General features: G+C 45.4%; 1 protein-coding gene across 2 annotated transcripts in view; it reads right to left on the bottom strand.

Moving 5' to 3' along the window:
• Window positions 1-473: 473 nt before the first annotated feature.
• LOC119159692 (uncharacterized) overlaps window positions 474-12,849 on the bottom strand; it is a 58,732-nt gene continuing 46,356 nt past the window's right edge. Inside the window, exons 1-4 of one of the 2 annotated variants that reach the window (XM_037412521.2) lie at window positions 11,010-11,070; window positions 4,040-4,169; window positions 1,932-2,223; window positions 474-1,661 (exon numbers count right to left, since the gene is read on the bottom strand). In XM_037412521.2, coding sequence (XP_037268418.2) covers window positions 1,425-1,661; window positions 1,932-2,223; window positions 4,040-4,169; window positions 11,010-11,055 — 705 coding nt within the window. In that variant the 5' untranslated portion in view covers window positions 11,056-11,070 and the 3' untranslated portion in view covers window positions 474-1,424. Of the gene's footprint in view, window positions 1,662-1,931; window positions 2,224-4,039; window positions 4,170-11,009; window positions 11,071-12,849 lie in introns of those variants that run through there. The other variant, XM_037412522.2, reaches the window with a different exon arrangement.

The raw sequence follows: 12,849 nt of genomic DNA, 5'->3' as shown, positions 1-12,849 counted from the left end.
TACTAAGCGAACACGACGAGCCAAACGGCTCGTTGGATTCTGACGGGGTATTCCACTCTCGAATGCATCGCACTGAACCCCTCCACTTTGAGTGGTCCTAACCCTACTGTCTTGAGTTGCAAGTTCCAGAACCACGATATGTTTGCCAGGCATGCCTTAGTGGAGCGATTCATAAATGAAGATCATGGAGTGTTCACCACAACCTCACATCACAGAGTACACGGGCATCTGCCATTTCGCTTTCGTTGAAATGCGACCACCGGGTCCGGGATCGAGTCTGCGAACTTCGGGTTCGCAGTCAAGCACCGCAATTCTGTATTATCGCGATGGACTTCGGTGGTATAAGGGATAGTGCAAGATATTCTCGGCCTGTTTCACCGTTGACGTTTCACCGCAGACCATCTTTTTAATGTTGCCTTATTCTAAAGTGCATTTCGGCGAACTTAAAAAATATGAAATGAAATGAAAGTCGATTTGTTGTTTATTATCCTTTATTACACATTCAGACAAAATCCACACATATACAATCACAAATCGATGCATACACACAAACGCGGACGAAACGGCCGGCTTTGTACAAATATGGCGGCACGCGGCAGCGTTGCATAGCGAATCGCGAAGTTCGGTGGCAGTTTTTATTTACAGGTTGTACCAGCGGCGTTCCGGTCCAGAACGGCGCTGGTCTCACTGGTCGTGCGAAAAATGGCGTGTCACAAAGGTGTCGGTGTGACTTGGGCTTGTTGTCCTTTCCATAAGTCGCTGGTAAAACTTTAAAAACCCGGAGAACTTGCGAAGGATCACGCACCTATCATTCGTTGTCATGCAAATAAACGCTACAGTTAAAAATCTGAAAGAAGTGATTTTACCTTGTGATATACACTTTTTTCTCACTAGCACGAGAATATCTCTACTACGAGTAGTCTTAGATTGTATTTGTTTCTTGTTTTTTAATATATTCAAGCGAAATGACGCTTCACACAGAGTTATATTAAAGATGACCCGAGAAATGACTAAAGGTAGACTTTTTCCACACTTGTTTCTTTGTCCAAGGTATGAGGTTCGAAATCTTTTTGGGTTCAATTTCTTCTTCTTTTATACAAAAAAACTTACCGCTAAATAGCTGCCTATTCCTCAATTCAAGGAAACGTGCAGTTTGCAGAAAATCAATCGATATGGCTCGTGATCTTCAATGTCAATGAACATATAAAACGAGCATGCCACGACGGTTACCACTATACGTGACAACGGAGGATGTGCGCGTTCATGCTCGCTGCTTTGCATGCAGTCGGTTTTTCATGCTTTGGCATTTGCTCAATGAGGTTTAAATTAGTAGGACTAGCTGGATCGTTATTTCAGTCTAGTCGGTCACTATCTATGCGACGGTTCCGCAATGGCGGCTAGCGGGCCTTCCTCGAGAGCTAGGGTTAGGAGGCTGCGATGTTCAACTGGCTCAGCGACTTGACCAAGGTGGCGTCCGTGTTGAGGAACTTGCGCTCGTCCAGATGCCAGATGGACGTGTTGCTCGTGTACATCTTGAGCGTGTCCACGTAGTTCTCGAGCGTCTCGGGCGTCACCTGAAACAGCGTCCACGTCTCCTGGCGACACGCCTGGTACTCCTTCTCGATCACCATGGCAACGTCCGGCGTCGTCCCGGGAATGATCTGCAGGAAACGAAGACGGCGAACGAAATTGGATGAGCCGCTGCGCATTGTAGTCTTTGTCAGAGATTGTGGACGGGACGGGAGAGACAATGCTGGATGGGAATCGCACAACTGAGACGCCATTCCATTTTGTGGTAACTGCAACCATACGTGTCTGCAGCCTTTTTCTATAGAAGCAACGAAGCTTCACCTCAGCGCGTAATATAGCACAATAAAAATGTACAGCGCGAAAATATAGTGCAATAGTAATATAAAAAAGGCTGCGCGTACCTTGTAGACGAGTTCGGCCGTCTTGTCCATGGCAACCTTCCAGAGTCGCAGGAGGGCGTCGTTGAGGTCGTTGATGCTCTGCAGCGTCGGTTGATGCCACAGGTCGGGGTCGAAATCCTTGGCCACTGTGTCGCCCAGTTGCACCCATAGCAGCACCACGGAGCACATGCTCTTCAGGAGACCCGGCTCGCGGCCCTGCATCGCGTCGAAGCACGTCTCCAGGCTAGCCATGACATTGCCCCACGAGCTGGCGTACAGCTGCCGCAGGTCTTCTAGCAGAACCAGAAGCCGACTGCGGGACAGTGGACGAATAAGGACGTTAGTTTGGCGATATTAATGAATACCCACGATCATTTCATTATAATACTTTTTTTATTTAATGATACTGCTGCCTCAAGTTTGAGACATCGCAAGAATAATTACATAAAACAAGAAACACAATGACGCACTTGGTTTACGAACTGTGCATAGGAAAGTCCTCCCAATGAACAATCCAGCTTACTTCAAGTGACAACTATGAACGACTAATAAAATGTATTACAATCGCAAGATGAAAGGAAACAATTCTTAAAGATTCAGACCGGTGGGTTACATGCGTAGAATTGCCGGCGAAAGAAATATGGGCGGCAAGACAAACGGCTTTATGCGGAATATTGTGTGGTATAATAATCTAGTCAGACGTTCGTGGAAGTGGTAAGCAATTTACTGATGAGACAAGGCAATGTTGTGATGAGGAAAAGTGGTGGTCACAAAAAATGAATCCGATAGCTTTCCGCAGATCGGACTCGAGTTTATGTTTAGTCGTGTACATGGTGAGGTGACCTTATGAGTGACGGGATTTCAAGAGGACGACCGACCAGTTAAATTTGTGTTGGTAATCTGTGCTTTGTTTGGAGTAGCGATGTGTTGTTCGTGTTGTTGTTGCAAGCCTTGGCAGTACACTCACTGTTCTGACTTAAATCACAGAAACTTATTACACACAGACACTTCTACACTTCTATTTCCACCAAATATACTGTAATTGCATACGGCATCGAGCCGTGAGCTTATACTTGAAGACAAAAGAATGTACCTTTTGAGAAACTGCTGACTTAATCGAACAATTTGCTGCAGTAATGTATACAATCATCCGAACCTGCGCTAAAGTGCAAATTCGGCTGGAATTTCGAAGCCTGGCCTGTTACAATATGACTGAGTTTACGTACCCCCAAAAGTAACTTTCCCTTCGGTCACCATTAAGTGCTTCATAAAATATGGACTGACGGTCGGACGGATGGACGGAAGCAGTTCGACTGTCCATCCATCCGGACACACGCACGGACTGACGGCCGCATGGACGGAAGCAAGTACGAACGGACGGACGGAAACACGGAGGGACGCATGGACAGACGGACCCATGGATGAATAGAAGCGCGGATGGACAGAAAGGCGGACGGATGGACCGAGACACGCATGCACGCACGATGTGCAGTGGTTCTATTGAAGGAACTTTGCCCCTAAAAATCACAGCGTGCGCGTTAACTAAAAGTGGGCTGCGGGTCTCTGTGTTCCATTGGAGCCGTCTGTCTCTCATTGCCCATTAGCAGCGACTAACATGTTCCAGTAAGAATTACCGGTGCATCACTGCGTGCTTTGCGCCTTCCTCGGTTTCTCTCATGCACGACGCCGCGGTGAGCCCAAGCGTCAGCGTGTAAGCATTAGCATAAGCGTCAGCGCCCGCTGCTTCGCATCTACAAATGATTCTCTTTAGCGGGAGGTGGTGTATTTTTTGCTCTATATGTTTAATGAGAACTTTACTGTTTACTTTCTGACAGCTGAAAGGCGTGCTGCTGTTGAGCAAGACGTCTTGGGTTCGGCTACCGGCCGTGGCCGCCTGAGCCAAAATGTGGTCTTTGTTATGTACCACTAGAACAGGCAGACCTGTATAGGGGCTGTCAAACTAAACATTGGTTGCACTGTGAAACAAACTCCTTTTGTATAATGACAACATCTAGCTAATGTAATTTGCAACAATATACTTAACGTGCTTGCCTACACTTAAGATACATTATACGCTGTTGACGAAGCCAAAGGCTGCATACCCGCGCTGAGCGGACGAGAATAGTTACCGTGTCTGACGATTGCCGTCGCTGTACATCTTGCTGCAGACGAAGTGCGTGGGTGACTTCTTGGGCTGCATCTTTCGCTGGCCGCATACCAGGGCCCACTTGATCACCTTCTTGAGACCCATAGTGATACCTGGCAGGCAAGGACAAGACATTCCTTCAAAACATGGATCACTTGTCTCACTTGTCTTATTGCTGAAAACAAAACAATCTACAGAGAGGAAAAACCAAAGACAACGACGAAGTTCTCTCTCTCACTCTTGCTTCTTTGTACGGCGGTTCTATTGAAACAGTCTGATTAACGTTGGTCGAAGCAAATACCAGATAAATATTTGATTTTGGTGCGTGCGCTCCTTCATTTCTGCGCCGAGCTCGATCCAAAGTAGTTTAGGTCGTGTAGACGTGACCATTGTTGATCCTGGTCGAGCAATTTTTATCTGAATTCGTCTTGAACTCGATGAAAGGTGTCCACGTGACACGGGTACTAATGAGGATCAAACCCGATCGGCTATTTTGCGCTGACATGACAAAAAGAGAAGAGGAGCATAATAATATCAAAAGTTAGGCCGGTGTTGATGTTGCCAGCTAAGTTAAAGCTGTCTGCTCTGAAATAAACACGGCTGCTGGGTGCGGTAGCCTTGAGAAGTCGCAGTTGTACTTTTGCAACTTACTGCAGCTGCATATTGTGCGGTTCCACAGTACAACGTTGTTGTCAAGTAAAATTTATTTTACATACGACGAAGACTGTTTGTATACTTGAGTAATTGAGAAGTCAGGCGATTTAAGCAAAGCACTTTAAGTTCCGTGCATTTGATTTCCTCTCGTAACATTTGTTTTTGTACTTACACGGGCACTTAATAAAATTCAGCCTCACGAGCAGTAACGGTTACTCATTTAGGTTTAGTAATACGGTAAGAGTAAAATGTGTGCCAGCTTGAACAAACAAGCAAAATACATTAAAACAAGCAATATCAAATACGAATAAAAAAGAAATCACTTCGTGAACTGCCCCGAGAAAAATCAAATAAGCATGCTTTACGTCACAGCGAACAAAGCACAATCAGCAATCACAAAATGAATTATGAGAATTGCATGTCACGCTAAAGGAAGCAGTGAGAGTCATCACAGTTGGGAAAATTAAAACCGAAACACCATTACTTACAAGCTGGAAGACTAGACGATTTAGATGCTGCATATTAGAAGGCAAGTTTATAAGACCACTATTAAAAGTTACTTTTCCAAGATTTGTAAATAAAATTATTACTTTGTGCATCCTTTGTGTTTCCCTGACGCATCAACTTTTGAAGCTATTGCCTATACATATACGTCCATCTGCTTCAGTTTATGCGTGTCAGTACAAGTTTCCGCCGCCATTCTCGAGGCGCCGAAGAGCTAGCAAGGCTTCAACATTTCTTTTTTTCCTCCCCGCTATATATACCAACACGCATTCGTCAAACATCCCACGCACAGCATATATGCATGCGGTGTCTTTCGACTGTATTCATACGTGCTCGGTCTGCGCACAAAGCATCAGCTTTCCCGCTGCGCTCGATAAATGCGGGTGGCACAAATCAACGGTCGTCCCCAAACGAGGCCTGACAAGCCCGCATGGTGAGGCTCACGGGAACGTGGATGAATAGAGACGTGTGGCAGGCGCAAATGCTCATGTATACTTGCGCCCGAGAATGTTTCTTCGAGGAAACGAAACACATATCAATACCAAAGATATAATATCTAAACAGGAACTTATTTCCGTACACGTACTTGAAACAAAACCTAGGAGAAATGCGCAGAACAAATCAGTGATGATCATCGAGGTATACGAGTATGTGGATGCACCTAGATGTAATGCATTAAGAAACGCGTTTCGAGAAAGAGATACGCTTGTCTACGTGCGGTTGCCGCAATATACGGCAGTCGTTTCTTTGAAACAGTAAGTTTATAGTGAACACAGCCTAATTAACCGGTATATGCGTAGCGGTAGTGCTACGAATAATGGGGCACTATCTAAAAAAAAAAAACTGGTTCATCCTATATGTTTTGAGTGGCGTCAGTGAAGGAAACTACAGCGGCCAATGTTCAGGTGTCCAAAAAGCCTACTGCTTCGAAACATGAGACTTCTAATTAAAACTTCCGAATGTGCGACTTACCAGTCTTACAGGAGAGACTGCAACAACTTCTTAAACAACTTCTTAAAAGAAAGATGAATGGTTCTGTCGCACGCAAAGACAGCTGTATTGCCCTTCACCAGTAAGAAGTTAAAAACTTCAATCTCAATTTAGAAGGAGAACCACCAGTGATTGTGACACAGCATCGGTTTCTCGGAGTAATACTTGATAGGCAGCTATCATGGGCACCTCACATAAAGAAACGTGAAAACGAGGTGAATATGTAATTGAATATACTCCGCAGAATTGCTGGGACATCATGGGGCGGATCTGTATCATCCGTGCTCGCTGTTCACAATGCTTTACTACGACAAAAAGTTGCATATTTTGCAACAGTCTTACACGGCCTTTCCCGCACTTTAGAGGAGCGACTTCAAAGTCTATTAGCTAGGGGACTGTGTGTCTGCCTAGGTGTTCCACGAGCGACTTCCAGCAGCCTTGTCATAGCAGAAACTCGACAACCACCCTTTCCAGTCATGAGAACAATCGAGACATGCCGCCGTTTTTTTCGCTTACAGACGCAGCACAAGCATCACTCATTGGCAATGGAGACTTTGCGAAGGGATAAAAGCAATGCTCATAAAGAAATACAGTGTAATGTTCATATATTACCAAGAAATGAATTTTGGTGCTCTAAAATCGACTATCCTCCATGGCTACTTGCAATACCAAATTGAATTCTCAGTGGATGGCATGCATTATCAAAAAGAGAGACATGTTCATCCAAGCTGCTCAACAACTAGCGCTTTATCAGATACACATGCGGTATGCAGAGTACATACACGTTTACACAGATGGCTCAAGTATTACAACGTCTTCAACATCAGCACTTATAATACCACAGCTTAATATTCAGGAATCATTAAAATTATGCCGCACAACGTCATCTACTACAGCTGAACTCTTTGCTATTATGTGTGCTATAAAGTTTATAAACTCGGCAGGAGACGCGAGATAATGGGTACTTTTCAGCGGTTCACAGGCCATATTAACATCCCTCTCCAGTACACATATGGCAGTACTTAGTGATAGTATGACATACGAAATGCTGAAAGAGCTTACCAAAGCAAGCAAGGCACAACATGAGATCAAATTCCAGTGAATACCTGGCCATTGAAACATTCTTGGAAACCCAGCTGCCGATGAAGCAGCACAACAAGCACATCTTAAAGACGTTACTGTTTCTTTACCAATTTCGAAAAATGAATTGCGTAGTATTATAAAGACTACAACATTCAGAATGAGCAAAACTGCTTAGTTTGACTAAAGTACAAAGAGCTGTGATTTATATCACATCGATCAATTTATTGAATTCGAAATTACGCTGGCATTAGATAGAAGTATGGAAACTAATTCACCGATTGAGGCTAGGTACCGCATACACAAAACATTTTTTTGAACAGAATCGGCAGAGCTGAAACTCCCGAATGCGAATGTGGATTTATAGATGAAGACGTATGTCACCTCCTTATAGACTGTCCACATTATGACACGCCGAGATGCCGTCTTGAATTGGAACTGTCGGTATTAGACCGCAGACCGTTTAGCATGAAGAAACTTCTGGGCCCGTGGCCAACTGGAGTTTTACAGTCGCACGCTTTAGAAGCATTAACACGCTTCTTACAAGACTGCGGAATTGCTGACAAGTACTAAGAAATAACGAACTTTCATTTGTATAACACATGTACTTATGCGCAGTATCACGTGACACCCATCACAAGTGTGAACTGAAGTGAATGACGTGTCGACTATTATGTACACACGAGCGAATACATCTTCGTAAAGACCAGACGTGTGCTCTGCTGTTTTGTGCTGGTTGGACCGAATATTAACGAGGGACATTATCAGAGACTTCATTTGTTGACTTTCGAACATTTCACTATCATTTTGTTGTGATATGTGCGTATAAGTGTGTCTTTGCATATCTGTGCCCAAGTGTTCTAGTTTCCATGCAATGCTTTGTATGTTTTACTTTAAGATACGTGTTCAAGTTTCACTCAAGGGCTAAGGGGTAGCCGGCACCATAATTGTGCGCCAGCATCTCCTTATATATCATACCAATAAAAATAATTAAAAAAACTTCAGTAGGCAACGACGAAAAATCAGTAGCAGCATCATTAATCAGTCGCAAATGAAGACGAACTGGTCCACTTACCAAGTTGCGAAGACCATCAAAACATGCTACGTTAACCGCGCTAACGCCACCGTGCCTACCACTCGATACGATCCTGCGAGCGTCCCACACGACAAACGCAGCGGTGATATACGTTGTCGCACGTTAACGTTCACAAATCGAGCGACGACTTTTTTCGCCAATGTGCGCCATTGCGTGAACAACGTGCTCCTCTTCTCCACATACTCCTTTTCTCGTCGCCAGAAAGGCAGCTCGCGGGAAAGGGAAAACAAAGTATTGGCAGGGGGCGTAATGAACGAACCTCAATGCATGGCATGATGTTCTGGCCCAACCATTGTGAGCGACATTCCGCGAATATCAAAGCGGCATGCCCCACACCTTAGGGCGAGTGAGCGGAGCTTACGAGAAGAACCAACCAAAACACACACGCGAAACAAACAAAAGAAGAGAAAAAAATAAGAACAACAAAGAAGCGGCGTATAGCGAGCTCGTGAGACACGTGAAAGCCACGCGTATGCATGCCTCGGCACCTGCGACCGGAAAATGGCGCCCTCGCCCTTGACTTCCGGGAAATCACGTGACGGGACACGATGGATTAACAGCACCAATCGGTGACATTACGGCCGACCTTTTTTATCGCCCGTTAGCTCTCTCTCTCCCTCTTGTGCGATCGCAGTGTGGTCCAACACCTGGCAACAAAAACGTTGACATGCGAGAGCGCCCGGCTACACAGGTATACTGCCACCTGGAGTGGATGTGGTACCAATGTCAAAGTAGTGAAAGAACAAGCGCAATTACATTTACAACGCTCAGGCGAATGTCACATACAACAGATGAAGGTTCGAGGGTCGTCACGCGAGAGGGCATCAGTAACGCTCCGTAACTTTCCAACAAGTGCATCGAATCGAGAATGTATACGTAGAAGAGCACTGTCAGTGTACACGTACACGAAACATCGTAGTCACATTACGTAGACCAGAGGTCGACGAAATAGTGTTTATAGTCAGAAAGTGCTTTGGGACGATAGGGCTTCCGACATACTCCACAGGTTACGTTGAAACTGCTTGGCAGGGTAGCGAAAGTTCATTCAATAATATATCCCTGGTACTCGCAGAGGAACAAAAACGAGGCACAAATGGAGGTCACACAACTACGTAGCTGTACCAACAGATAAATTTTGTTTTTGTGCGCACCCCGCCGTGGTGGTGTAGTGGCTAAGACTGCTGACCCGCAGGTCGCGGGATCGAGTCCCGGCCGCGGCTGCTGAGTTTTCGATGGAGGCGGAAATGCTGTAGGCACGTGTGCTCAGGTTTGGGTGCACGTTGAAGAACCCCGGGTGGTCGAAATTCGCGGAGCCCTCCATTACGGCGTCTCTCATAATCGTGTTGTCGCAACATAGAAACAAGAAGACACACGACTTCGTTGCGACGACAATAGGCAAGACTGCATTCAAACACGAAAGCAGACGCCCAAACGTCGTCTTCCTCGGAAAACCAGCAACCGCTGGTCGAGCTGCTCGCTTCGTTCTCTTTCGTTGTGCTGCCGACTAATAATCGTGACAATATGGTGGTTTTGGGACGTTAAACCCCATACATCAGTAACTTATTCCGCGCACCAGGCTAAATATATAGCCAAAGCACGCCCATGATATACGCCCATGTGTTTTTTAAGTTAGTTCATTCATAATGTATACCATGTTTTTGTGTGACCGCTGTGAAGCTGCCCAGTGTATCAGGTGGCCAGGTTCCCCTCAAGCTGCTCAATGCAGCTTTTTTGCCTGGTCATCCTCGCAACTTTGTTGTTGTGAATAAACAATTCAATCAATAAACAAAAGTGATTCGGGCTTCATGCAGTTTCCACAAACTGATTTTGTCAGAGATATATAACACTTCTCTTCTTGTCAAAACCACTGACACCACACTGACGTATGCACCTTCCTCCTCTTCCTGTCTCGATGGCTTCCTTCTATTTTTACCTCTCGTAGTTATTTCTCCTCGTATATTTCCTTTTTTGCGTTACATTCTTATCTTACAATCTCACTGTTCCTTCAATTTACGTCCCCACGTGAATGTATCGGTTGAGGTGTTCTCAATCTAGATACACTTATCGTGTCCTCTACATCCTGTGTTTTTTTTTACTTTTACGCATTTTCTTAAAAAAATGAACCCCGCCCCCACGTTTGAAGTAACTACGCCGGACGTGCGCAGTTACTTCAATGAGCTGCTAGGTCTCCACAAGAGGCTGTTTTTTTCAGTAAGACAGCATGTTTTCTTGTCCGCTCATTATTAATTTTTGTTACAAGACAAATAGAGAATTAGTAACTTATGTTACAAGAACAAGAGACGGTAGCAGTGACAATATGGCCTCATTGCTGCCATTGAGGGGTGGGGGATGGGGGTAATAAAGCTTGAGAAGAAAAAAATTGTTCATGTACGTTATATACAAATAAAAAATTACTCAAGACCACAGCAAATGAGGTGTCAGACTGTGTATTGTTAGGTATGCAGTAACTACGAGCGTTTGTTGAAATGTACCCGAACCGAAGCACTGCAGCTATATATATATATATATATATATATATATATATATATATATATATATATATATATATATATATATATATATATATATATATATATATATATATATATTCCAACTAGCACGATCGTACCTGCCCAGATTCGATGACGGACGCCCGGTGACAGTAAGGGGGGCATTTCCTCTGACCGGCTGGGGATTTAAGTCCGTTCAGCAGTTGTGCTTAAGCAACGAGCATGGTCTTGCGCAAGAACCGAACGCAGCAGCGGCGGGTATACAATGCGCCAGCTTTGTGCATTTCGAAGCACAGCTATATGCCATATACAGGACCCGTGACTGAGGTTACCTCTACTCTGTACACATTTGGGCTCTGCAGGCTGCACAAACAGGCGGGCGACAGCTGTGCGCACAGCGGAACCACGTGCGCGCGCAACTACACACACAGAGCGATTGGCCGAAGCTACACAGGCCTGCACAAGGTCGTGTCTGTACACACGACTGAAAAGACCCGGTGTGCGCTTGATTGCGCACCGCGGCTCATTCGGTCCGCGACCAAGGCGAAGCTTGACGCTCAAAAGGAGACACCGGTGATGAAGGACATGGATGGTGCAAGGCGATGTGCCGACTAGGCCATACCAGGACAGACAGACAGACAGACAGACAGACAGACAGACAGACAGACAGACAGACAGACAGACAGACAGACAGACAGACAGACAGACAGACAGACAGACAGACAGACAGACAGACAGACAGACAGACAGACAGACAGACAGACAGACAGACAGACAGACAGACAGACTTTATTGGGCCCTGAGAAACGCTACTCTTTTAGAGCAACGTCGCGGGATATGGGGTTTAACATCCCATAGCCACGGTGTGACCATAAGAGACCCCGTAGTGAAGAGCTCCGGAAATGGAGCATCTGGCGCTCTTTAGGGTATTCTGACATCGCACAGAACACTGGCCTCTAGAGCGTTGCGCCTTCATCGAAATACAACCGCCGCCACCGAGATTGACCCCGCTACCTTCGGGGCCACACTCGAGCAGTACAACCAATGCTCTACCGTGGCGGACAAGTGGCTCTTTCTCTTTTTTTCCCGGTTTTCTTTACTTTATTCTGCAACTGAATAACTCACGTCTGATCTTTCTAACTTTTTTATTATTTTTGCTAGCGGAAGAGTGCGAAACTCTTCGTGACCTACTTAATTATATTAGGTACATACTGGCAGAAGGGAACGTACATTTAGAGAGGGAAAATATAGGCTAAACAAACACATGTGGGAGACGATTTTCATAATGTTCAACACCGCCTCTCAGGCCACCTGCGACGTTGTCTTTGTCCTCGCGGCCTATTGTTTGTTTACTGGCTAAAATGCCGTAGTGACAATAAAACACCGCACGGATATGGTGAACTTCTGGCTGTGTTGGAACTACGCTTGAAGTTTTTAGAGTTCTCAAGAACACGTTTTTCCTTTAAAGCGAAATTATATCATAGGTGGAAGCGTTCAAATTTTTAGAGTGATTGTGAGTGAGTGAGTGAGTGAGTAAAATAATATTTCCACAACAGGCACGAGTTAACTCGACGTCACCTGGCTAGGCCCACTCGGGGCGGAATAGGAAACTTAGCGAGTCTATAGAAAGTGTGGGTGGTGGTGGTAAAACACATTATATGCAGTAATAAGGGAGGTGTGTAGAGATCACCCATACAAGGGCGGTCCCTATACAATAGCCTAGAAGGGTGCGGGAATCCCTAGTACGTGAATTCATTGGCGCCGACTGCTGCCTGGGTTCGTCGGACCAAAATCTTTTGGGTCTGAAGGTCCGAACAGACAAGCAAGGCCACCTCTCGATCCTCCCGGGGTTAGGCTGGGGATAGGGGGTGTAGCAACGGTCCTTTAGCGTTTCGCTCCTATCGAAATGCGGTCAAAACTGTCGGGATTCGATCCCCCGACCTTCTCATCCGGGCTCAG

This window comes from Rhipicephalus microplus, chromosome 1 (assembly GCF_043290135.1).
Source record: "Rhipicephalus microplus isolate Deutch F79 chromosome 1, USDA_Rmic, whole genome shotgun sequence".
Classification (NCBI taxonomy): Eukaryota; Metazoa; Arthropoda; class Arachnida; order Ixodida; family Ixodidae; genus Rhipicephalus; species Rhipicephalus microplus.
This window is presented reverse-complemented; position numbering and strand designations above follow the sequence as displayed.